The sequence below is a fragment of the Rhincodon typus genome, chromosome 15 (genome assembly GCF_021869965.1).
Source record: "Rhincodon typus isolate 14 chromosome 15, sRhiTyp1.1, whole genome shotgun sequence".
NCBI classification, from domain to species: Eukaryota; Metazoa; Chordata; class Chondrichthyes; order Orectolobiformes; family Rhincodontidae; genus Rhincodon; species Rhincodon typus.
In genome coordinates, this window is record NC_063346.1 from 57404366 (window position 1) to 57432116 (window position 27751).

The 27751-nt window shown below is 42.6% G+C and overlaps 2 protein-coding genes across 3 annotated transcripts in view; both read left to right on the top strand.

Moving 5' to 3' along the window:
• LOC109911204 (protein MTSS 2-like) overlaps positions 1-27751 on the top strand; it is a 1013245-nt gene that overhangs the window by 652873 nt on the left and 332621 nt on the right. The window lies entirely within an intron of this gene.
• Positions 1-27751, top strand: part of vac14 (vac14 homolog (S. cerevisiae)) — a 308745-nt gene that overhangs the window by 146987 nt on the left and 134007 nt on the right. For both annotated transcript variants that reach the window (XM_048605640.1, XM_048605641.1), the window contains exon 14: positions 17972-18104. In XM_048605640.1, the coding sequence (XP_048461597.1) occupies positions 17972-18104 (133 nt within the window). The remainder of the gene's footprint in view (positions 1-17971; positions 18105-27751) is intronic.

Genomic DNA, 27751 nt, shown 5'->3' on the forward strand with positions numbered 1-27751 from the left:
GCAGCAGATACATGGGAACACCAACGCCTGCAAGGTCTCTTCAATCCACTCGCCACTCTGACTTGGAAATATATCACCATTCCTTTTGCTGTCATTGGATCTCTCCCTAATGGCTTTGGGGGTCTATCTATAGCACTTGGGCTACAACAGGTCAAGAAAGCAGCTCACCACCATTTTCTCAAAGTCAATTAAGATCTGGCAATGAATGGATCCCATGAGTGAATAAAAATAACCCCACCATTCAGAATCCAGTCCAGTAAATTTGATTCATTCCACATGACATCAAGAGATAGCAGAGAACACTGAACCTAGAATAAACAATGGGCCCTATTAGCATCCCCTCCTCGCTACAATGCCAAAGATTTGCTCCAAAACTTCTATCTAGCCAGGCTGTTCCAGTGTAGACATGGCACTGGCATTTATCCGTCATAGTGGGTTTATTTTATTCAGGCTTGTGTTGTGAACATTGTGGCATGACCAGCATTCATTGCCCTCCCCATCTGCCCTGGCGAAGGTGGTGGTGAGGCACCTCCTTGAACTGCTGCAGTCCCTGTGCTGTCGGTACCTGTTAACTCAGAAAATACGAAAGGAAAGGACACCCCCTCAGAAAGCTGCAATTAAAACAACCCAAATCTTCACTTTTTCTATTTGAAAAATGAATCAATTTTCATGTAATATTCATTCGCAAAGAGGCACATAGAAAGTTCAGGCTGATGATCTTGGGTATTTTTGAGTTTCATTTCTTCCTGTTCAATTAAAAAATAATGGTTAGTATGAGCAACGTCTAATTCCTAGTCCAATTCTATTATTCTGTTTCATGGTGTGTGGAGTTGTATGCAATGAATTTTATCCTTGATACCAGTATGCTATGTAATGAAATGTTTCAGACCCTCCCCCGCAATGCACAATTGCAGTATCAACTTGACAAGGCATCAGGTTATTAATGAGTCTAATTTCTTTGCAAATTTAATTCATTTCATTCCTTTTTGCCCTGCCTGATGATTCAGCTGGTAAACCTGCTCTCATTGAGTGATGCAGATGAGAGAGCCTGTTACTCCAATCTGTATTCATTGAGCATATCTCAACCAGTACAATAAGTAGATGCTGTACCACTGAAATAAAATACTGCAGATGCTGGAAATATGAAATAAACACTCCATGTTTGAAACACACCTCAGATGCAGCCTAACGCTGAGAAAAAGGGCCAGGTTAAAATTTCAAGTCAATGACCTGTCAGAAGAGAAAACTTAACAATTTTAAAGCAAGTATGGTAAGTATGGGGAAGGGAAGAACAAAAGAGGAAGTCATTGTCAGGGTAGAACTTAGACGAAATTAACCGATAAGAGGTGTTGGTGGAAGGCAAGTGAAGAAACTGAGAAGTTAAGTTTTGTTTTATTGTCCATTCACAAGGTTTGTTGTGTTTTCATTGGCAAGGTCAGCATTTATGGCCAATCCAAACTGCCCTAGAGAAAGTGGCAGCTAGCCGTTTTGTTGAATGCAAGTAGGCAGTTTGCTCGGTTATTTCGGAGGACAGTTAAGGGGGAACCTCGTTGCTGTGTTGGTCTGGACTCGTGTAGACAAGAGAACATAAGAATGTTAGGTTTCCTTCCCTTAAGAACATTCATGAACCAGATAGGATTTTACAACAATCCAGTGGTTTCCTGATAGGAATTATTGATGCTAACTTTTGATTTTGAGATTTATTTTATTAATTACAATTAAGGACAGCAGCTGAAACATTGAGGGCCTGTATCCAAAATGTTGATCAACGGTTATGTTGATATCTGTGTTGGTCATGAGGGGCTGTGAACTATCCAATTGACGAAAGAGGTGCCCTTGAGCTTCCATTGAGTTTCTTTGGAAAAATTTAGGAGGCTAAGGCTAGAGAGGTCACAATGGGAGCAAGGCAGAGAATTAAACTGGCAAGCAAACAGAAGATCAAGATCACTGAGCAAAGCGATTATTAAATCTGTAATTGGCCTTCCCAAAGTAGAGAAGATTATGCGCAGCAAATGAAGTATTTGGAATTAATTGAGGCATAAGTAAATTGCTGTTTGGTTTCAAAGAAGTATTTGGGCTCTGGGGAGGGGGAGGGGAAAGTGAAAGGGCAGCTGTTGGTCCAGCTGGCCTGGGAGGGAATGGAGGATTAGTCAGAACATTTGCACCATTGCTATTTGCTGTTCCATATCGGTGCATCGTCAGGATCATCTGCAATCTTTTGTTTAACCCAAAGCTTCATACACGGTTGTTGTGTAAGGAAGGAATCTGGTGAGGCTTTAATACCATAACGGAAAAGGAGCCAACTGGCACGCAGAAATGAGACTTGTGTTTAAAGAATCTCTTCCAGGCAAGATATCAGGTGCCCAAATTCCAAATGTAATTGCACTTGCAAGACGAGAGAGGAAGAGAAATACAAGTGGTGTAAATGAGAGCTTGCGATTCTAACCTTCTCAACGTGAGGAGCTGAATAAAGGACGGCATTTCCTACAGAGAGGTTGGCAGGATCCAGAGCCATTTCCATGACTGGTTCCTTGAGTTCTTCCTACTCAGCAGCCAAGTGGTGCTTAAATGTCAAAACCTAAAGGAAAAGATAAACAACAGGAAGATAGGAAATATTTTGAAATCTTTGGCAAGGGTGAGGAGTGAGTGATATGTATGCAGAGCTGATTCCAAGTGTGAACAATATTTTAGACTTCAGGGAATTAGAATGGATAACATTCAAAGTAAAGTGTCTGGCAGTTTATTTCACCCAAGCTACTGTTCATAATTCTGAAAAAAGAGATGTGCTATCAAAAGCCTTTCTCATGCAGCTTTTCTCTTTCTCATAAAATAGAAATTGTTGTTCCCTTTGAAATTTGGTATTCTTGCATTTGCCAGATGAAAACTTAAACAGCATATCCTTTTACAGCAGTACTCGTGCTCTGCACTGCCATGTGTGACTATGCTACTATGCGTGATTGAGCTGAAAAACAAAGTTTTTCTTAAATGGTCTCTTGTCGGAGTTGGGGTGGGTGGTTGGGGGTGATAGTGCAGGTCAGCTGTATTGTAGCTTGCCTGACTTTCCCTAATTTGTACGAAGCTACTTCAAAACTCAAGCTGATTTGAGTCTGAATCAAAGTTCACAGTTACTCCGTTGTTGAACCACACTCCTTCCTGGAGAAATAGTTTCTACACCTTATGCCAAACTCCCTCCAGCATTCTGTGTGAATTGGTATCCCTTAGCCAACTCGGTCACTTAAGATTTTTCTTAGAAGTGACGAGCAAATTCCCCTCATTATATTTGATGAGTAGTTTCTTCAGCTCCTGGCTTGCTTCCAAAATCCAGGAGAGAAGGGACTGTCATCTGAAGGCTGTTTCAACTCTCAATTCTTGCTGTTAATATGCAACCAACTTGTTTGACTTCCTCCATCATCAGCATGAATTGTGCTATCTTGGCCTGCTGTTTTTGTCAGGACCTCTGACCCTGTGGAAGTTGTTACATCCTTAAGTACTCCCTTTCTCTTCTGGTCAACAGCTGTCCAATGCCAAAGTTGGTACCATTGCAGTTTCTTCATTTCCCTTGACTTCCCTCCCACTCGTTCAACTTGACACTTCAACCAGGTTTCCATTTTTATCAAAGCTGCTTTTATTTTTAAAAAAATCATTTTTTTAAAATGTGGGAGTGGAGAGGTAGATGGCCAGGAGCAAGCTGAGTGCAGTTAGCACCAGGTATAGACGATGAGGGAGTAGAGAGTGGGAAAGTATAGAGCAGAGGGTAGGAGAGCTTTGACAAGAATCGGAACAGGGAGTGAGAGAATGGCTTGCCAGGTAAATGGGTGGGAGAAATGAATAAAGAAGCAGATACAGGAGGCATGCTGGCGAGGAGTTAAGTTGGAATGCCGTGTGTGTGTCATGAAGGGTCAGGGAAGGGGGCAGAAACTGACCGGGTGTAGGAATACATGTTGTTATCCAGATATTCGTTCATTCTCATGCACCTAATAAGGCTAGGTTTGAGGGGGATGAGAAGTTTCTACCTTTTGGCATAATTCCAACTTCCTATTATGGAATCCACCACTTGCAATATTTTTCTGGTCTCCCAATCCCCTAGGATGTCAGTAAAATTGTTGTTTCTCCTTAAATGGATGGAAGTCCTGTGTTAAGAGCAAACTTTTTTGTGAATGCTGGAAGTCCAAAGCAAAGTCCAACACTAGAAACTCGGCGGGACTGGAAGTGTCTTGATTTCTGAAGGAGAGTCGTATCAGATTTGAAATGTTAACTCTGTTTCTCTCTGTAAAAATACTCCCAGACCTGCTGGGTTTCTCCAGCAACTTTTCTCTTTGTTTTGGAAGTTTTGTGATGACTGGTTGGCGGGGGTCAGGAATTGTGAGAGGAATGCACCATCAAAGAGCCTGAAGAACCCATTCCAAGGACAGAGCAAGTTGTTGGGGGAGTTTTGCGATACTCAAAGCCATTAGAGGAGAGTAGGCAAAGATGCTTGGGCAATGAACACAGTTGGAATTCTGCGGATGATACGTGGTTCCTAATCTCAAAATGGTCAGACCTTTTTGTCTTCACCCACTCTTCTCGGTGCTTTGAGAAATATTTTGCCAAATAGAATGGTGGTTCTCCAAAGATATGTTGCATCAGGCTCAATGATTCAAACATGACTGTTAGTGAAAATAACTGCATTTTGTTGTTCTCCGTGTCAAACCTCCAGAGACTCGATAATCATGCTGGACTTTAAATGTAGTGGAACAGTTTTCTGGCCACTGTCTGATTGTAAACTAATTTGCAATTATCCCCATCTCTGTAATGCTGATAACAATTGAAAACCAGATACACAAACCCTTTATTTGCATTGTGCTGTCTTGGGTTTGTTAGTTTTGCGCATCTGTGCGGATGCCAGCTCCAAACTGTGGATAAGTGGTGCTGACTGGTCAGACATGATTCACTCCCTTTTGTCTTTTGGCCAGTGACTCCAGTAGAAAGCTATGTTAGGCATGTGTCAAAATAATTTTTGGAATTGGACAGAAACCATTGATTGCTGGCAGATGTTTTGAAGCCCTCATGAACAGCAGAGCAAAGATTTTCAGGACGAATCTTTCTGAATTTCTGTGCACAATATAGCTTAAAATCAAATTTTTGAAGAGGACATAGGTTCACTTGAGTTTTACTTTTAATTTTTAAGTATTGAGATATGGTTTTAGAATCTCTCCCAAGTAGTTGTTCCTGGTGCAAATCCAGTCTGAATGCGCCGACAAGCGCTTTCTTTGGGCTCGAAAGAAGTTATATTGGACGCAAAACGTTAACTCTGGTTTTTTCTCTTCGCAGTTACTGCCAGATCTGTCGGGTGTTTCCAGCACTTTGTTTCTATTTCAGATTTACAGCATCCACAGTGTTTTTATTTCTTTCTCTGCTTATAGACGTTAAATACAAACCTGTCCCTTTCAATGTCCCACAGGTTCACCATTCCTTGCTTCCAGTGGCCCTATCTACAGTGTTATAACATCTGGCCTATCATGCTGTTGCCCCCTTTTGATGATAAAGAATCTGGTTGTACAGAATTAAACAGAAATTCTTATATAAAGTATTTTCCTATATCTCTCTGCTTGTGACCTCTGACAGACTAGGGTTGCCAGACTGCTCCTTCAGTTAGTGATACTTGATGTATAAAGCTGTTATCAGTTTCGTCATCCATCAGAATAATGTAAGGCTATTCACTCGTTCTTTCCATATCTCACCCTAATCCTGAGCGGTGATCTGTACCAGAATTTCCCAAACCCTAGGCACCTAATCAAATTGGAGAGCCTGAGCTGAGAGTAGGTCAGGCGTTGAACTGGTGACCTACCTTTTATGCGCTGTGTTGTATAGTCTTCCTTTAATAGGTCATTGCTCTTTCCATTTTGTTGAAAAGATGAGTAAGTCTACTTGCCTGAAACATTTGTGCTTCCTGAGAGCACTCTTTGTGTCAGTTCAATCAGCTACAGCACTTTGCAGCTGAAGGCCTGATGACCATATGTAATATTTAACACTGAGTGCTCCATTACAGACAACTTTTCTTGGGTTGTGAGCTCTGCCAGCCCATTAGAGCCTGAAGAATTCCCAGGAAAGTGATCCGTGTATGCAGAATGACACTGACGCAGTTCTAATCCTTTGTCAGCTGAATTGCCAATCTCTTCAATTTGAGAGACCCGACATACCTAGATCGCACTTAGAGAGCCTATTATCAGCCTGGATTGCTCCCCGCTGTTATGGGGCTGCAGCCAAAGTAGATGTTTGAGTGGAAAATATTGGACTTGACCATCTTGCCTCAACTCCTACTAGATCTAGGTTTGTGCATTAAAAGTTTGGTCATTTGGGTGAGGTGCCAGGAGCTATTGGCTGTTGTGGACTGGTTCTCTAGCACAAAGCCACATAATCCTGCCATCCCTACTCGGAAACTGACTATACCAACTGTCCTCTCTGAGAATCGTGTTAACTGAAGCAATTGTGTGCTATATTCCATAGACTCCCAAGGACAAGAAGTACTGAACCAAAAACAGAAATTGCCAGAAAATCTCAGCAGGTCCGGCAGCATCTATGGAGACAAATCAGAATTAATGTTTTGGGTCCAGAGACCCTTCTTCAGAATTGATGGTAGCTAAGAGAAGGATGGTTTTTTATGTAGAAGATAGGGTGCGTAATACAGCTTGCAAGCTCGTTCCGACTTTATTGCATTGCAGCAATTGGGCGTGAGCGGAGGGTAACTAGAGTGAAACCATGAGAGGGATAGGGGGTGGGACAACCTCTTCAATCTGACCTGGCAATGGAATGCTGCTGGCATTGCTGCTTGCATTTGGAGCAGTGTTGCCAGGGAGACTGTGCTGTGGTAACAGGAGCTGCATGCAGAGCTGATTGTTTAATTAATCTGTCAGTTTAGATGCAGAGCCGCTGATTCTTCACACAAGCAGAGGAGCAATTACTATCATCAGAATATAATGGACGCAGGTGTTCTGTAACTTGGCTTCTTCAAGAATGTGGCTCCTTCTCCAATTTGTCAAATTACAGTTCGATCATGATTAATGGGAGTATTTGATCATTTAGCCAGAGGAATATGGAATATCATTACCTAACAATGCAATCCGTTTTAATTTCAAACAAATATGTCAATGCCCTGCTTGTACATCACAAGGTTTCTCTGAGCTGACTCTAAATCCTTCACACATACTTGTTCCATGCCTGTCATTGTAGTTTCTACGTTAACATAAATCTCTGAAACAGTTGGTATCAGAAAGGGTAAAACTGAGTGTAAAAGTAGGATCAGAGGTAGTAGGAACTGCAGATGCTGGAGAATCCGAGACAACAAGGTGCAGGACTGGATGAACACAGCAGGCCAAGCAGCATCATAGGAGCAGAGAGGCTGACGTTTCGGGCCCAGACCCTTCATCAGAAAAGGGGGAGGGGAAGGGGGTTCTGAAATAAATAGGGAGAGAGTGGGAGGCGGATAGAAGATGGATAGGTGGAGAGGAAACAAACAGGTTGAAGAGGTGGGGATGGGGCCAATAAAGGTGAGTGTAGGTGGGGAGTTAGGAAGGGGATAGGTCAGTCCAGGGAGGACGGACAGGTCAAGGGGGCGGGATGAGGAATTCCTTCGCCTCCGCCGCATCTGCTCCCAGGAAGAGGCATTCCACTCCCGTACATCTCAGTTGTCCTCGTTTTTCAAGGACCGTAACTTCCCCCCCTCGGTGGTCGAGAACGCCCTCAACCGTGTCTCCCACATCTCCCGCACCTCATCCCTCACACCCCATCCACGCAATAAGAACCAAAAAAAAATCCCCCTCGTCCTCACGTACCACCCCACCAACCTCCGGATCCAACGCATCATCCTCCGACACTTCCGCCATCTGCAATCCGACCCCACCACCAAAGACATCTTTCCCTCCCCACTCTTATCTGCTTTCCGGAGGGACCACTCTCTCCGTGACTCCCTTGTCCGCTCCACAGTCCCCTCCAGCTCCACCACACCTGGCACTTTTCCCTGCAACCGCAGGAAGTGCTACACCTGCCCCCATACCTCCTCCCTCACCCCCATCCCAGGCCCCAAGAAGACTTTCCACATCAAGCAGATGTTCACCTGCACATCTGCCAATGTGGTATACTGCATCCGCTGTACCCGGTGTGGCTCCCTCTACATCGGGGAAACCAAGCGGAGGCTCGGGGACCGCTTTGCAGAACACCTACGCTCGGTTCGCAATAAACAACTGCACCTCCCAGTCGCGAACCATTTCAACTCCCCCTCCCATTCCTCAGACGACATGTCCATCCTGGGCCTCCTGCAGTGCCACAACGATGCCACCCGACGGTTGCAGGAACAGCAACTCATGTTCCGCTTGGGAACCCTACAGCCCAATGGTATCAATGTGGATTTCACAAGTTTCAAAATCTCCTCTCCCCTCCCCCTACTGCATCCCAAAACCAGTCCAGCTCGTCCCTGCCTCCCTAACCTGTTCTTCCTCCCACCTATCCCCTCCTCCCACCTCAAGCCGCACCTCCATCTCCTACCGACCAACCTCATCCCGCCCCCTTGACCTGTCTGTCCTCCCTGGACTGACTTATCCCCTTCCTAACTCCCCACCTACACTCACCTTTACTGGCTCCATCCCCGCCTCTTCGACCTGTTTGTTTCCTCTCCAACTATCCTCTCCTCTATCCATCTTCTATCCGCCTCCCACTCTCTCCCTATTTATTTCAAAACCCCCTTCCCCTCCCCCTTTTCTGATGAAAGGTCTAGGCCCAAAACGTCAGCCTCTCTGCTCCTATGATGCTGCTTGGCCTGCTGTGTTCATCCAGCCCTGCACCTTGTTGTCTCTGTAAAAGTAGGATACTATTTGGGTTTTCTTCATAATTAATGGACCACTGAAAAATGCCTATATCCATCTTTCTGTTCCCATTCATTTCATTTACGGCTCATTATTTAGAGAGATGTGCAAGTGCTCTGCTATTTTTGCCTTTGCAATTTTGAGCCCTTTCTGATGTGAAATGGTAAGATCCAAACACGCCACTCCAATTCCTAATCTTGACCAAGCCATCTAGGTCACCCTGAATGGGAAGGTCTCTTGAGCAGGGCAAGACTTGAACCTGAGTTCAATGACCTTGTAAACATATGACTGAACCAATATCTGATTTGAGCAGCATCAGTCAAAGCTTGCTTTTACTCTTGGTCACGGAAGAAGTGTGTGTCTATGTATGTCATGATGGGGAAGTTTCAGGCAGCGCACATCTTAACTGGTCTTATAACTGCTGCTGTACCTGTTGTAGTCCAAGTTTTCTCAACAGCCTTCATAGGGAGTTGATGGCAGAATAGTAATGTCACTACTAATCCAGAGACCCAGGTTCTGCTCTGGGAATATGGATCCTAATCCCACTAAGGCAGCTGGGCAACTTCGAATTACATTAACCAGTCTGGAATATAAAGTCTCCATAATGCTGAAACAATCATTGATTGTTATTAAAAGCTATCCGGTTCACTAAGGTCTAGTGAAATCTGCCATTCTTATTTGTTCTGGCTGATGCATGACTCCAGGACCAACAGCAATAAGCTGAGTCAACCCACAGTTGACTCTCGGCCGCCCTCTGAAAAAGCTGAGCCAGCAACTCTGTTCAGAGACACTTAGGGATGGGCAACAAATGCCTGCATCCTGTGAAAGAAAAGCTTTGGAATCCTTGGACGGAAGAGTTTCCATTTAGGAAGGATGTCAGGAAGCATTTTCTGTCCCACAGCGTAGTAGAAACAATGAATTGGAATAATGATAGTAGGAACTGCAGATGCTGGAGAATCCGAGGGACAACGTACAGAGCTGGATGAACACAGCAGGCCAAGCAGCATCAAAGGAGCAGAAAGGCTGACGTTTTGGGCCTGGACCCTTCATCAGAAATAGCCCATTTCTGATGAAGGGTCTAGGCCTGAAAAGTCAGCCTTTCTGCTCCTATGATGCTGCTTGGCCTGCTGTGTTCATCCAGCTCTGCACCTTGTTCCAATTCGAGACAACAATGTTCTGATTCCCTGAACTTAAACTAATACATTGAACAGTGATTTCAGGCACCTTGTAACTCAGCTCAGTGGGTACTTGGAGATGATCATCTCTTTCAATCTCAGTTTTACACTGAATGGGGCCCATGCTGTTCAGGACTGATCACTAGATGTGCTTTCTCATGATCTTTCTTTACAGTGATTGCTTTCGTATTGCTTCAGTCTGAACAGCTAATTTAAGGCACATTAGGAGAATCAAATTATCATCGTAAGTGCTCATGTTAAATATTTAAAGGTGTAATTTTAAATGAGGTCAAAAAATTAAAAGCAAGGTTTCTTCCACTCTTTTGCTCAGAAAAATATTTCAAATTCAATACAAAACGGTGGGAGAGGAGGCATTAACTATAATCAGAAATGTAACCTGTGCTGTTGGAATTTCTCCTTGTTCTTTTTCCATCATCCTGTGTCCCAAAGCAATAAGCCAGCTCCACGTGGCATCAACCACCTTCCATTACCTTCCATCATCATCTCGGTGTTAATGTAGATCATGAGTATCAGCAGGCTGAGATACTGTGGTAGTCATCTCAGCCAAGCCTGACTTACAGCCGTTCAGGGGACCTATCCGTACTTTAGGTAAGTTGAAATAGAAAATAAAAGGTGTCCTGTCATTGATTCCTACATCTCTAAGAAGAGCAATTAAGCCAGCTGAACAAAGGATTTCTGCCCAAACTGTTGACTTTGCTGCTCCTCAGATGCTGTCTGACCTGCTGTGCTTTTCCAGCTTCACATCTATTAAATCTGGCTTCCAGCATCTGCACCCCTTACATTCCTCTGGTCAAAATACACATTAAGGGCATGGCCTTAAAAAGAAGGGTTTTAGAGATGTACAGCGTGAAAACAGACCCCTCAGTCCAGCTCATCCAGGCCGACCAGATATCCTAAATTATATCAAGTCCCATTTGCCAGCATTTGGCCCATATTTCTCTAGGCCCTTCCTATTCATATACCCATCCAGATGAATTTTACATGTAATTCTACCAGCCCTCCACCATTTCCTCTAGCAGCTCATTTCATACACGCACCACTCTGTGTGAAAAAAAGTTGCCCCATAGAACCCTTTTAAATTATCCCCTCTCGCCTTAAACCTGTGCCCTCTCATTTTGGACTCCACGACCTTGGCTATTCACCCTATCCATGCTCTTTGTGATTTTATAAACCTCTATGAGGTTAGTTCGCAGCTTCCGATGCTCCAGGGAAAATTCAGCCTCTCCCTATAGCTCAAACCTCCAACCCTTGTAACATCTTTGTATATCTTTTCTGCACCCTTTCAAGTTTAACAATATCTCTCCTATAGCAGGGGAACCAGAATTGAATGCAGTATTCCAAAAGTGGCCTAACCAATGTCCTGTACGGGTGCAACATGACCTCTCAATTTATACTCCATGCACTGACCTATAAAAGCAAGTGTACCAAACATCACCTTCACTACCCTGTCTACCTGTGAGACCCTTCAGGAATGATATTGGCAAATGCTGTGCAGACAGGATAGTAGATGTTTACAGCTTTTTTCCCCACGCATGTCAATCGATGCTAGATCAATTGTTAATTTAGAAATGAAATTGATTATTCTGTTAACGAAAATTACGGAAAATGGAGCAGAGACAAGTCAGTCAAGGTCGGTTGTAGATCAGGCATGATCCCATTGAATAGCAGAACCGATTGAAGGGGGCTCAACTTCTCCCAGGTTTCCAAACCCCTATCCAAGCATGTATGCTGCTGAGGTACACTATGTTGCTGTTTTGGGTCAGATTATTAGAAACTACTGGTTAATGTTGGATCTTTTTGGTCTGTATGCTTTCTGGGATATGGTTTTACCTTGAGGTGGTAGATTTGAAACCATACTGGGTAGGAGACCTGTGTACATAACTGTGATCTTAAATATGGAACAAAGCAAACACGTAGCCTTTCATTGCAGATAGTGGAAAGTTACATGAAATGGATTGTTAGATTGATGTCTAGCAATGAGCACTGCATTAGTCTGGATGGATATCTGTCATAACATCCACTGATATCCAGAAAGGGATAAATAGTAAATTCATAATAACTCTGGTGTTGAAAGGAATGAGCAATAATGGTTTATACTTGATGGGCTGAAGGACCACTTCTGTACTGTATGATTCTGAGTATACTGCTTTTCTATTCTCCCTGCCAAAGCAGATAAGTTTCCACATCATACTCCATCTGCCAAACTTTTACCTACTCACTTTACCTTTCAATTTGACTTTGAGATTCCTTACATCCCCTTAACAACTTACTTTCCTACCTATCTTTGCATCATCAGCAAATTTAGCAACTATGCATCCAGCCCTTGCATCAAAGTTGTTGAGATAAATTGTAGTTAGCTGAGCCCCCAGAACTTGTCCTTTGGCATTCTATTTGACAAATTAAAAATTACCCATTTATGCCTACTCTCTACTTCCTGTTAGTTAACTAATCCTCTATCCATGCTAACATATTACTTCCTACACCATGAGCTTTTAGTTTAAGTAGTGACCTTTGTTCCACCTTCTGAAAATGGAGTTACAGCACAGTCACTCTTGAGAAAGTGGTAGTAAATTATTACCGTGAACCACTGCAGTCCGTCTGGTGTAGGTACACCCATAGTGCTATGAGGGGGCGAGTTTCAGATTTTCTGACCAAGTGAGAGTAAGGGACCCAGCCTTTCTGCTCCTATGATGCTGCTTGGCCTGCTGTGTTCATCCAGCCCTGCACCTTGTTGTCTCAGTGTTGCTGGAGCTGTTTCAACCAGACCAATAGAAAGCATTCCACCAGTTCAAGTTTCTATGAGAACTAGTGTGATTCATTTGGTACCTCCAGTCACCCTTAATTTAGACATGGTATAAAACACCCAAATATTTGGAAATGAAGGTCTCTCATTCACATAATAACTTCAACTATACCATCAAAGAGCTGTCTGTATTTTATAAAACTTAGATTCCCTCTCATCCCTCTATTTTCAAAGTATAACATTCTACCAGATTGGATGCAGGGAGGATTTTCCCTGGTTAGGGAGTCTAGAACCAGCAACAGTTTCAGGATACAAGGTAGAACACGTAGGACTGAGATGAGGAAAGATTTCTTAACTCCACGCATAGTGAACTTGTGGAATTCTCGACCACAGATGACTGTGGAGTTCGAGTGACTGAATATATTTCAAGGTAGAGGCAGACTTTTAGATTCCAAAGGTAAGTGGCATGGGGAGAAAGCAGGCATATAGCATTGAAATAGATACTCTGCCATGATCACGTTGAATGGCGGAGCAAACTCGAAAGGCCAAATGAGCTACTTTTCCTCCTCGTTTCTATGTTTACTGAACGTCATGCTAGTGCCCACTCGGTTCCAACATTCCAATACCATCCAGCTGTTGCCAGACCTTTTTATTTAATCTCCCTTCGACCATCTGCCCTTGCTTGCACTCTGAGAATCCAAGCCTGTTGTCACCGAATCATTACTGCTTGGCGTACCTCATGTTTCTCCCGCTTTGCAGCCTTGTTGCCTTGTACCCAAGGCCATGAGTCTTCACCGAGGCTGCTTGATGAAGGAATTCCTCTGAGTAGAGAAATCTGGTCATCCTGCACTTGGTAGCTGCTTATAGAGTGACCAAGGCAGATACCAGGTAAGATTGGTTGCCTTTTCTAGTTAAGGATAGAGGATGGACCAAGAAAATGGAGGAAGTTCACTTGCAACGCAACACTGAAATGATCCGTGTTAGTTTGTTTTTCATTTGTGTAATGTTTATTAGAAGTATTAAAGGGGCTTATGAGGAAAGGTTGATCTGTGTCCATTGAAGTTTAAAAGAAAGAGGTGATCTTATTAAAACATGTAAGCTCCTGAGGGAATTGACAGTGTAAATCCCTGGAGGATGTTTCCTCCCAAGCAGCAGGTGAGAACATGAGGGCACAGGTTAAGAATAACAAGACTCTATTTTAAGGTGGAGACAAAGAAAGATTCTTTGCGGGTCCTTGGTGCGTGGAATTGTCTTCCCCAGAAAGTAGTGAAGGCTGGAAAAATGAATTTATTCCAGGCCAGATTAAATTTTTCATAGACCAGGGATTCAGGGTTCTAGATACAGACAGGAAAGTAGAATTGAGACCATAATCAAATCAGCGATGGTGTTATTGAATGGCAGAACAGATTTGAAGATCTGAATGTCCTACGCCTGCTTTCAGGTCCAATGTTCCTAGATTGCTTAGTCAAGTAGACTCCTCTTAGTCAGAAGATTGTAAATTCAAGCCTCATTCCAGAGACTTGCGCACGAAATTTCAGCTGTTACTCAGAGCTGCACTGAGGGACAGCTATACTGTCGAGAGAAGCTGCCTTTCAATGAAATGTTAACCCATGGCCCTATCTAGTTTGCTATTTAGTAAACATTCAATAGTTGATTAAAACGCAGGCATCACCAAATCAATGCTTGTTCTTTCCATCCTCCTCACCAGCCCAGAAGGGAGAAAGTTGACATTTTCACCATACTTAAGTATGCCTCTTCACATTTCACTCATGATGACAACCTGCATCTTTACGATGCCTCTAATGCTACAAAAACGTTCGAATGCCTCTCCCAGACATTTTAAAATTGTTTAATGGAGGACAGTTCAGAGTCAACCTCATTGCGAGTCTGGAGTCACATGTAGGCCGGACCAGGTAAGGTTTTTTGTTCACTTCCCTGACCATCTGAGCCGGATGGGTTTTTCCGACAATCGAAAACTGGTTAATGGTCACCATTCGACTCTTAATTCCAGATTTTTTTATTGAATTCAGATTCCACTATCTGCCATGGCAGGATTCAAGCCTGTGTCTCCAGAACATTACCTGGCTCTCTGAATTAATAGTCTAGCAAGAATATCACTGGGCCATCATTTGCTCCTGAAAATGGTGGCAGGATGTAATGACAAAGTCAGTTAGAATTTGAGACTAGGAAAGAATGTTTCTGAAGAAGGGTCTAGGCCTGAAACGTCAGGCTTCCTGCTCCTATGATGCTGCTTGGCCTGCTGTGTTCATCCAGCTCTACACCTTGTTATCTAAGAATGTTAAGTGTTCAGTTTGATGGGTATGAAGCCAAGGGAACAAGAGGTTAGTCAAAAGGTTGAGATGGACTGAACATCGGAATAATTGGGTCTAGGTTTTGGAAAGGATTGGCTTTGAAATTGGGTTTGTCAGTAAAAGGGGGAATCAGCTAAATGGATAATCTCTATGATGGTGCCAGACAATCCACAAGCAGTTGAAGAGGCGTACAGTGATAAGCCATTGGTTTCCTTTGTCCTTTAAGATGATCAGAGCGTAGTGGTTATTTTTGGTAAAGGAGAAAGAAAATTTGATGTGGCAGAATTACATCTGGTCGTCATAACTGAAACTTTGCAGTGAAGACCCTAATGATCAAACCGTTTGATGTCAGAGGATGTACCAGTCTTTTGTTGAAAATAAATTCAGGATTGGCAGGTCTCGTTTGACAGCTGTGTTGGAATGTTAACACTATTTTTCGTTGCCAGGAGTGTGTGTCCTAGATATACGATGAGGACCCAGTGTCGAGTTAAAGAACACATGACCGTTCATAGAGCTTTCCTACTGTCATAACCTCATATTGCCAGATAGCTATTCCTGCACATTTCCCAGGTATGATTCTTGGGAACACAATAGAATTCTGTATCAACAGCAGCTATTGTTCTGGTGCTTTTTGTCCTAAGCAGCCGTAGTTTTTAATAAGTCAAGCTAAACAAGAAGGTATAGTTCACTCTTCCAGTTGAGTGCAAGCTCAGTCCATCTCTAGCTTTTACTGGTTTAGCATTGATCTTGACAGTTATTTCTCCTTTTTTTCACTTTAGAAATTTCCTTTTGCATCTCATGTTGTGGCGAACAGATTGTTGCTTGTTAATCCCATAATGTGCAGTAGCTGTCTCTATGTTGGCTTTTAGCTGGGAGTTCTGCCTGATTTACAGTTCCTATTTAGAATTTTTGTTCAATGTTTGTACTTATTTAAGGAGAGGAATCTCAGTAGATTGCTGCTAGATGACGGATGTTTTTCAATTTCGGAACCTTATTTTGCTGTCCAGCTCTCCTCCATCAAGAATAAATTTGAGCAATAATGATTTTCCTATAATGCCTTTACAATTGACCTTAATACCACGAATTTGCTGCTGTGGCATTTTCTGCCGTCTCTGGGAAGTGTTCTGTACTGAATGCGGTTTTATGCTTGTGGCCAATGTCTGTTGGGAATTAATTTAGCTGAAGGACCATAATACCATCTCAAACCCATAGAACTAGCCCGAGCGCTACATGTTGAAACAGTACACCACAACATTTGTCTGTATAGATCCAGACATGACTGGCCGTGAACTATAGGTTTTCAGTCAGTTCCTACTCTGACTTTGGCATGATAGACTACTGCTATATTAAAAGGTGGACTTAGTCTAAGAACCAGTTATTCTCAAATGATGCAAAATATGGAGATTTGATTTTGCCCACATTCCAAACAAATACCAGATTCCTTTTAGATATGTATATGAAATGCTTAGGATGCAGGAGAGTGTGGAAGGTAGTAGGGAGATGCATAAGGAAACTAATTGAACTCCATTATTCAGCCCAGCGAGAGTCTGTTTTACTCTTATCATAATGGCAGGTTACATATGGTTACAAGATTTGTGCAGCACATTGATGTGGTATCTTTTAACAACCTCTTCCCAGCTTAAGTCACATACTAGGGTCATGAAAGATTGAAAGGACTGCGGATGCTGTAAATCAGTAACAAAAACAGAAATTGCTGGAAAAGCTCAGGAGGTCTGGCAGCATCTGCGGAGAGAAAGCAGTGTTAACGTTTTGGGTCAAGCGACCCTGCCTCAGAACGGAGGAAAATGATAACTCTGATTTCTCTGCACAGATGCTGCCAAACCTGCTGAGCTTTTCCAGCAATTTCTTTTTGTTCATGAAATGTGTTGACTGTTATAGCAGTAGTCTCACTATGAAAAGTCATTTTTAGATCATTACCCTTTGGTATCATGCAACACACTTGTGTGCCCTTAACTCATTGCCCAGTTTGTTTCCATTATGTGAGGGGCATCTAACCACGGATGTTTCAGTTTAGTATTAGTGTTTTTAAAAGTTAATCCTCACAATAAACTTTCAAACATTGTATGTCAGGTATGTCATTACTTATTAAGTAATGAGCAACAGTGTCAAAAACTAAAGCATCAACTAAAAAGCAACACATAAGATGAAAGCATGCCAATTTTAACCAGGAAACTCAAAACACGTTGCAATTCTAAACTTGGTACGGTTGATTGGGCAGTTATTTAAATCTCTAAGCGTTTTGTCCAGTTCTTTTTCATAATCGGTGTGATACCACTTGCATTTTCTATAGCATTACCTGGTACCCAATTATCATTCGACACTGATTTGCTTCTCCTTTTCTTTGATCCACACTTCCTAACTTTTCTAATTGATGCTGTTTCTCCAGCAAGTGCGTATACAGAACTTTCCAAGAGAACTTTTCTACCGGTTCTGTAACAGCAATAATTTGCTGTTAACTGACATTTTCTGCTTGAAGGGTCTTCTAATTCTGTTTTACTGTTGTAATATGTTATTAGCTTTCATTGCGTTTTATAGTTAATAAATTAATTATTCAATTATGTGTTCAGCCTTTTAACAGGTAAAAACTAAAAGTTAGCTTTACTACAACATCAAGACTAAATTATTGAAAAGCTCTGACTTGACACTACTCAAATTAAAGACAAAATAGGAAAGTCCTTTAACTTGCTGCTGACCTTGTTCCAAATCTCCACAGTCAAGTTCAGGGGAAAAAAAATCTCCCTAGGATCTTATTTCCCAGTTCCCCAAGGTAATCAGTAAAGGTGTTGAGGCTTAACTTTGCTTAGGCCAGATAATGCTGCTGAAAAAGATGAAGTGTCTGTTAATTTTCTTTTTGTATTCTAGGGCCTCGAACGTTGGAATGCTCCCCCTCAACTCCCACCATGAACTCCTATTTCTTCAAGTTTATGATCAACTTGCTGAAGCAGTTCAACAACGAGAAGAGACTGCTGGAAATACGAGGGCCTTTCATCATCCGGTAGGTCTGAATCCCTTACATTGTGTTTTAGCAATCTGGAGTCTGTTTGCCTCCACAACTGTCCTTCAGAAATTGTATATTTTGAACACAAGCATAAACGAGTCAATGATCTGTGGTAAGTGATTCATTTGCCTTCTTTATATTTTAGGGTGTCTTTAAGTTAATTTTGTCTTGAGATGATGAGAGATATAGAATCATAGAATCCCTACAGTGCAGAAAGAGACCATTTAGCCCATCGAGTACGCACCAACCCTCTGAGTATCCCACCCACCTCAACCCAGCATTTAGCGTGGCTAACCCACCTAGACTACACATCCCTGGGTACTTCAGGGCAATTTAGCATGGCCAATGCACTTAACCTGCACATTTTTGTACCGTGGGAGGAAACCGGAGCAACAGGAGGAAACCCACGCAGAAACGGAGAGAATGTGCAAACTCCACATAAACAGTAATCCAAGGCTAGAATTAAATCCAGATCCCAGGTGCTGTGAGGCAGCACTGCTAACCACTGAGCTACCTCATGTCCAGTCTTGACGAGAAATATGTCTAAACTCAATCCTGAATTTCCCTACTCTGCCACATGTCCTATTCTAATTGACTTTGAATCTTCTAATCTCAATTTCAGCATGTGGAATTGAAATGCTTTTGTATCTTTATCAAGGTGAGGGGTGGTGGTCACTTTAGGGAAAGGACCACCTTTGATCAGTGTCAAGCAAACTCATGTGAATTGTAGCGGAGTTTTATAGACTTCTACTTTAACACAAATGGCCTTTAATATTGCAGATTTGAGCAAAGACCATTCTTTGTGGATCACCGTAATGTGAGGACTCGGTATTGAGATTACTGAAGGTCACCTTCTGAGGTTGGCTTTTAGTGAGGTTTGACAGTGGGCAATGTAAATGGAGTTTTAGGGTGTTTGACTTGAACTGCACCTGATCTGACGGTATTTATGCTAATATGGTACATCAGAAGGGAAAATATCCTGATGTCCCTCCAGCAAAAATGTTCATTAAATGAGGCAGGATAACCACCATTAAATATGTGTACTCATTAACTTTTTCACTACTAGTAGCACATTTAACTGGTTAGTCTAGAAGTAAATAACACACTCATGCCCCATAGACTCCCTGTGGATTCGCACAGATTCATTTTCTCGTGTCCAAATCAACTGTGGAACATTATCTTCTGTTTAATCTGATATTGTACAGGATGTTGTTGAAAGTATTAGCATGGATTGGCAATTATTTGATGGAAAGGAAACAGTGTAGGAAGAATGGGTCTTTTTCCAGATGGCAAGCGGTGACTAGTGGGGGCACCACAAAGATCAGAGCTCAGGCCTCAGGTAGTCACAATATATCTCGATGTACAGCTTATGGGACCAAATGTACTATTTCCAAGTTCGCTAAAGACAGAACTGACAAGGTTCGTGAAGAGAATGCAAGGAGGCTCCATGATGATTTAGGCAAGTTGGAGGGAGTGGACAAATGTAGTGCAACAAGGCTAACATTTTGGTATGAAAAACAGAAGGCAGAGTTTTACCTAAATAGTGATGTATTGGAAAATATGAATGTAAAAAGGGATCTGGATATACTTATACACCAGTCAGTGAGATTAGACCGGTAGGTACAGTAAGCGATTTGGAACGCAAATGATATTTCAGCCTTCCTTGCAGAGGATTTGAGTTCAGCAGTGGGATATCTGACTATAATTATACAGGCCCTTGGGTGAGACCACAGCTGGAGTATTGGGTTGTAGGTTTGGTCTCCCTCAGTGGTAAGTATGTCCATTCTTGGGTGGAGAGTGCAGCGGAGATTCACTCGGCTGATACGCGGGATGGCAAGACCATCCCCTTAGAAGAGATTGGCTCTGCGTTCATATTCGCTAGAGTTTGGCAGGATGAGCGGGGATCTAATTGAAATGCATAAAATTCTGGCAGGCCTGGACAGACTAGTTACTGGGACGATATTTTCCTTCGTTAGGAAGTCAAAAGCCAGGGATCACAGTCTCAACATATAGGGTTGGTCAGTTAGAACTGAGATTTTGCATAAATGAAAGAGCTGGCACCGTCATGGAGTCTTTCAGTATCTCAGTATGTTCCACAGTGCTTCACATCCGTGAGGCAGTCAAATACCAGCTTTTGAGTGAACTTGCAGAATAATCAGTCACTTGCTTTACAAGACTAGCAGTTCAATGACTAATCTAGAGAATTTGGGTGCAGACTGAGTAAGAAACCGTCTCGAGATCTTGTGTTCTCCTCGTGAATGTTTGAAATGGCCCAGGGTCTCTGGTTTTAAAGAAGGTAGCCTTAGACCGTTAGTTAGAGCAGAATTAGGCTATTCAGCCCATTGAGTCTGCTCCACCATTCGATCATGGCTAATATCTCTTGCCTCCTCCCTGTAACCCTCCATCCTCTTACTAATCAAGAACCTTTCTATCTTTGACTTAATTACATTCAATGACTTGGCCTCCGCAGTCCTCTGCGGCAATGAGTTCCGCAGAGTCACCACCCTTTGGCTGAAGAAATTCCTCCTCATCTCAATAGCCTTGCATTAATTAATTTCATGACCTCGGGTATCCCAAACCACTTGGCTGCCAATGAAATACTGGGTTATGGTAACTGCTTTCATTTAGGATAGTGTTCAGAGCAAACTTTCACGAACAATGATGTAATGAAGACCACGTCATCTGTTTTAGCGATGTTGGCTGACTGATAGATATTATAGCATACTGGGTCATCATGTAAGCAGTGGATCTTTGGGTGTAAAAGATCCCATAAAATCACAATGAAGAGGGCAGCCAGGGTTTATCACCTCTCCTGAAGGATAGTACTGTGCTGAGGGAGTGTCAGACTGTGTTTTGTACTCAAGGCCATGCTTACCAGCACAATTGAGCTTACTGTTGTACACTGAGCCACCTTACCCTTCTTGCCCCACGGCTTGTAATGTTTCTGGTATCGAAAGGGAAGAGCACCAGTTCTCAGACAGCTATGCAGTTTCAGCTGCCATCCATGAAGCAGCTTGCTACGACTGTGATCAGCAGTAACGTGTAGTACTCCAGAACCACACATCTCAATCATTTGAATATGAATTTACCATGGAGGTCTGACTTGACTCGATATTATCCTCATTACTTGCGACACCTTGCACTTAACTAGACCAGAAGAACACCACCTTCGCACCCTGCACACCTTTGCCAAAGCAGATACTCAACATCTCTTCAGGTAGGGCCTTTACTTCTGTCCCAACTTCGATTGCATAGTTCTCATGATTAAAACATTTGACTCTTTCTCTCAAACCACACAATTAAAACTGGTTCCACACAGCTTTGCTGAAAAACAGTCTTACCCTGGTGTATTGTCTGCCTATCAGGCATTCGTGGTATTTATAGCACTAGGGAGGCTATTGTGCAGCCTGTTTCAAATTAGCTTCAAACATTTACATTCCTTTTCAGAGTAAAACCTGAACTCGCGTTTTACACAGACTGCAACTTTAGTGATTAGTGGACAAGATATGTCTTCATGAATTTGCTTATGTAAACGAGGCCCAGTGGGCAATGTTTGCTTCAACACGGCACAGCATTAACGAAGATGTGCTTTACATTTTCCCATTGATGAAACTCTGGAATGTTTAACTTGACCTGACCTTTAATTCTGCTTCGCAATGGACAGAAAATCATAGAGCAAAAAAAAGCCCATCAATTCTTTGGCATTTCGAATGGTTTCCTAAGAAACAAGTCGACAATTCCCATAGTACGTCTTAATTGTCTATCCATATTTGAAGTGTCAGCAAAGCATTTAGGACTTTTGCACTAACCCCATAGGATGAGATTTTGAAGCTGCTGAGCCCACTTTTGCTGTGAAAGATGACAGCAATTAATATCCTAACAGTATGAATAACTGCTGCAACTATCCAATCAGGTGGTTTCTCTATAATAGAGACCCCCCTCCGTTTTTAATTCAGAGAATATGCCAGCAATCATGTACATGGGAGAGCTCTATTTGCTCTGATGGATAAACCCAGTTTGTCAGAGTAGCCAGGTTGTCCATTTGCAGCTCAACTTGAATAAAAGTAGGATCTGTGGAGTCCTTTAGAAGGATGCTCAGGTTATGCTGAGTTAGTTGATCCTCAGGCATGGGTGCAATTGTGCGAAAATTCACCTGAAACATCCCTGACTACAGTCATACAGTCTTAGAGATGTACAGCATGGAAACAGACCCTTTGGTTCAGCCCATCCATGCCAACCAGATATCCAAAATTAACCTAGTCCTGTTAGCCAGTATTTGGCCCTTATCCCTCTAGACCTTTCCTATTCATTTACTCATCCAGATGCCTCTTAAATGTAATTGTACCAGCCTCCACCTCTTCCTCTGGCAGCTCATTCCATACACGCACCAAGCTCCGCATGAAAAAGTTGCCCCTCGGTCCTTTTTAGGTCTTTCCTCTCTCACCTTAAGTCTCTGCCCTCTAGTTTTGGACTCTGCTACCTTGGGGAAGAGACCTTGTCTATTCACTCTATCTATCCCCTTTATGATTTTAAAAACTTCTATAAGGTCACCTCTCAGCCGCTGGTGCTCTAGGGAAAATAGTCCCAGCCTATTCAGCCTCTCCCTATAGCTCAAAACCTCCAACCCTGGCAACATCCTCATAAATCTTTTCTGAACCCTTTCAAGTTTCGCAACATCCTTCCTATAGCAGGGAGACCAGAATTGAACGCAGTATTCCAATAGTGGCGTAACCAATGTCCTGTACAGCTGCAACATGACCTCCCAAATCCTATACTCAATGCACTGACTAATAAAGGCAAGCGTACCAAACACCACTTCACTAAGAGAAGAAAAACACCTTCCAGGTTCTTGCTCCTGATTATTCTTCACTGAGCCCTGCTGGAAAGTATGTTTGTGTGAGCCTTAGTCGAGGGTAACTTTGAGCTTGGCTGTAAACTCCACTGTGGTCATGTAACCTGCTACTGTCGGTTGGCTGTGAAGCATGGCTACTGGACTGAAACAGCAGAATGTGCCAATTCTGTCATACTCTCCTTGCCTCGAAGTCAGCAACATCTCCCAACTCAACTGAGCACACAAGCCTTATGCTCAGCTCACTGCTTGCTGATATCAATACCGTCCTCCGCACAATCCAAACTGGAAACGACCTCCATTATTCTTAGTTGGTATGTTCAATTAATTTCCTACTGCACACCCAGCATTGAGACTATGCTGATGGAAGCTACCAACATTCTCCTGTATAACTGAACCAAGGATGTGTTTCCCTTCCTTATCTTCCCCACGTCATTTGGTACAGTCATTGCTGCGCCAATCCCCACTCTTTCTGCTATGTCCCTCCCATCACTGTCCTAGCTTGCTAAGACCCCTACTTCTTCCAAGAAAACCAGAGGATATCTTGTGTTAAAAGCACAAAGATCACTTAAAACAGTAAGTCTGTTTGTCTGTTCACTGATGCTGCCAGACCTCCTGAGGATTTAAAGCATTTTCTTTTTTGTTTTGAATTTCCAGCACAATTTTGGTTTGCCGTATTTTCTGGTTTGTCTGTCGCACTGTTTCCCCACCCTGCTACTCGATCCTCTGTGTCCAATGGCTCCATTGTTGGTCCTATTCTTTTCTTGCTGTCCTTTGTGGCCTTTGTAGGGACAGATTTGATATTTGTGTACATGCTTATGATGTCCACCACTCCACTTGTTGATCAAAACTGACATATTTGGTTGCCTGGTGAACATCAGGCTGGATAAGCGAGAATTACTTTCAACTCAGTGCACTGAGACTTGAGCCATTCAGTTTAAATTGTACTGATCCCTCTGCTTGCTGTCGTCAACAGACCTCAGGAGCTTGCTCATCTGGTGGTTATAACCTGTTTAATACAGACCTCGTCAATATCATGACTGCTTACTTTTAATTATCTCTTGCAGCATTAACCACTTCCGCCCCACTGCCACTGCAGCTTGTCACCACCGGTTATGGCTGATGACTGGTAACAGAACGAGGCTTTTTTTTTAAAACTGAGGCCAGGTACAAAATGTGACAGTAGGCTAAAGCTAGCAAGCCGCAGTATGACTGTGGGGTCTAGGGGAATGAGTTCACAGATGTAGGCATGTACCTGGAGTTGTACGAGTTTCGGAATTTTGAAGTCTCTGAAATATGGTATTAGGAATTCAATTAATATTAGCGAATGATGGAGGGGAGAAAGAAACTTGCTGGAATAATCAGAAGTAAAATATGTTAGTCAAAGCCATTTAGTCCAGCTTCCATTAGGCATTCTCTGCTCTGCTGTCTACATTTACCCCTCTGCCTTGCCTTCACTTTTTTCCTATAAGAATGTCCTGAACACAACTCTCTTATCTGGCCTTCAGTCACTAACACTTACCCATTTTGTAATATTGTTTAGTATTGGGGTTATTTTTGCTCCCTCCCATTGTGAGTCTCTTTGTGGTGTTGTCCCCTGTTACGAATGCTGTACAGAATCCAGTGAATGCTGCGTTTATTAGCAGTGAACTTTGGGGCCCTCCTCTTTTTTTGTGTCAATCAGGTATGAGATTGTGCAGGATTGACCGGACAGTGCTATGCAATTAAGCAACTCTTGGTGGTTATTAGTCCCTGAATTGAAGGTCCGTACTTGCTGGGTGGTGTTTACGGCTCACTTTTTTTCTGTGTAACTGAGCACTACATTTGATTAAGTTGGTATTTTTTCCCCTAAGGGCACATCCCAGTCAGAACCTTTATTAGGTCTTCCCCTGGTTTATTTCTTCAAATGGATGCCTGAATGCAGTGAATCCCTCCTGTGAGTCAAAGATCGCTCCCACTGCTGGGATTAATTGGGACCGTCATTGCCTGTCAAATCTCTCTCAGCTTTATGAAGCCTGCATTTATGTGGAAAGTTGATTGTCGTCACATTCAGGCTTTTTAAGTCATTGACGTCTGTGGCATCCATGGAAACAACCTGAATTTTCATTCCTATGAATATTAGCAAATGAGCTGTGCGCAAATGTAATCTGGGCATTAAAAAGTAAAGAAATAATAGAGTTGTACATCTATGGAGCTTTAATTCCAAAACTCATGAACTCCATTCCTGTTTGTGCTCTTATGTTTAGTCAGGAGCAGGTATATTTTGACAGATGTTGCAAAAGAAAACACTTGGTTGTCAGCTAATTGGTTCTCAACTTTGTTAAGTAAACAGTTGCCTTTGTCTTATCAGGGCATCTAAAATGCAGCAGCGGTTTTAATCATCTAATACATTCCTCAACAGTGAATAAAGATAGCTTCGTCTAACTAAAGCAGACGGTTCGCGATACCTGTTAAAGACTCCCTAGCAAGTTGACACTAATTTGGCAGAATGTGTAGTCCAATTAAAGTCTGTCCATGATGGCTTGATCTTTTGCTTATAGATACAACTTCATTCAGTATTCTAAGTTGTTCCTTCTGAAGGCAGCTGGTATTCTTCATCCCTGCCCGAGAAGGACCCTAGGCATCCATTTTGCTCTTAAGACTCATTCAGTTCTACAAGAAGCTACAAAAAAAATTTGCAATTTGTGTATTTCATGACATTTCAGGTCATCTCCAAAGGCACATGCAAAATGTAGTCGCTGTCCTAATGTGGGAAATGCAGCAGCCAACTTAGGCAGTGCAAGATTCCATAACTTCTCGATGACTAGATAATCTGCTGTGATTGGTGTTAGTTGAGGGAGTCTTATATTGGCAAGAATACTCCTCTTCAAATTAGTGCTGTAGGATCTTTTCTGTCCATTTGAGAGGGACAGAGTGGACAGGCAAAGCATCAGTTTAACATTGATCTGAAAGAAGGCGTCTTTGTGCAGCACTCTCTCAGTATCGCATAGCCTTGCTGTTGTTCATCAGAATAACTCAGCAGCTGGTTCTGAAACAGGACAGTTAAATTAAAAGATGCAGGGTAGTTGCCAAATCCTCTGCTCTCCATTTTGGTATGTTCATAGAATCATAGAATACAGTGTGGAAGCAGGTTGTTCAGCCCATTGACTCCACCCAGACCCATCCCCTACCCTATCTCTAACCCTGTATTTCCAGTCTTGGCTGCACATCCCTGGATGCTATGGGCAATTTAGCATGGCCGAGCCACCTAACCTACATATCTTTGGACTGAGAGAGGAAACCGGAGCACCCAGAGGAAACCCACGCGGACACGGGGAGAATGTGCAAATTCCACACAGACAGTCGCCCGAGGCTGGAATCGAACCCAGGTTTACAGCGTTGTGAGGCAGTGCTGCTAACCACTGAGCCACTGCTACCCTCCTTACTGTAATAAGGCAAAATCAGCAAGATCAATTTTAGAGCCATCACATCCCGTAGTTAGCGAGTTTCAGATAGTGCCACTGTGGCACCCATATCCATTTGCATCAAGCTGCTGGACAGGAGCAGCTTTGGTTTGCCTAAGGATTAGACTGTTCACCATACCCCACCCTAACACTCGATTCATAATCTCCAATTCATTTGACTTCTAACATCTTGTCCTTTAACAAGGTAAGATGAATGCTGCATCACCATAGGTTGTCCAGCCGCTAAAGAGTAAAAGTTGTCTATAATTACTAACATAACTTCACTCCATTGTATCCCCTTCTGTCTGTTCTCTTTGTACCAATTTGTGAGACCTTGGGGATATTTAAAAGAGATTTATATGACTGGATGTTGTACTGGGTCATGGAGATGATCCCTCGTTATTCTGTCTTCATTATCTGGCCCTAGCTTTGATTTGTACAGCCTAAAACTGAATCAACTTAGCATGAAACATTAATTAACCATAACGTTGCATGTTTCCAAATGGGGTACACTGTTCAGGCTGTAGAAATGAAATACTTGCGGCCGTTCTTGCAAGTTATTTGTAACTTTGTGAATGAGAACTCCTGCTGGTGCCACGTTCCTTTGCATTCTTTGGAATGGAAGTATCATTTTTATCTAACTGCATCAGTGCTTTATGTTAACCACACATTGCATTAATAACATTGCAGAGAAAATTAAATTTGCTAGAATTAGAATTTGGCAGGAAGAAGTCTGTCTTCCTGCCATCTAATGAGAAGAATATGTGTGACTCTTTGACAAGGGTATGTGGTGCATGGGGGGGTGGGGTGTCATTAGTTTCATATTAAAGTTGTTTAAATTTTTCAAAGTGAGAACTCTCACGAGGGTGAAGATCACTGGAACTGAGCCGTGCAGAGCAGTGATTAGCTGATGGATTTCAAATGGAGCTGTAGCGGTGTTTTCTACCATTGGTCAGGCTCGGATGAGTGGATGAAGTCTGCCTAAGCATTTGATGTGTAGGGAACTATGACTCCTTCAGGACTGAGAAAGGAGGAGAGAATTGCCTCAGAAGAAAATATGAGACACCGGCTGGTGTAATTCCAAGAATCTCTCCAGACTGCCCCTCCATTAGGTTTGTCCTGTGAATGAGCGCACATAGAAATTTGAAATTGAATTAACTTTATTGTCACATGTACTCGTGGATACAGCAAAAAGTTTACAGTTGCCACTTATGGCACCATCTTGGGTACAAAGGTACCAAGATACAGAATCTTAGTTACAAAGCAGAAAACTCGGGAAAGCAAGGTTAAAAATTTAAACATTACAATCCTTCTTATTAAAAAGGAGAAGAACAAAGAAACACCAGTTAACA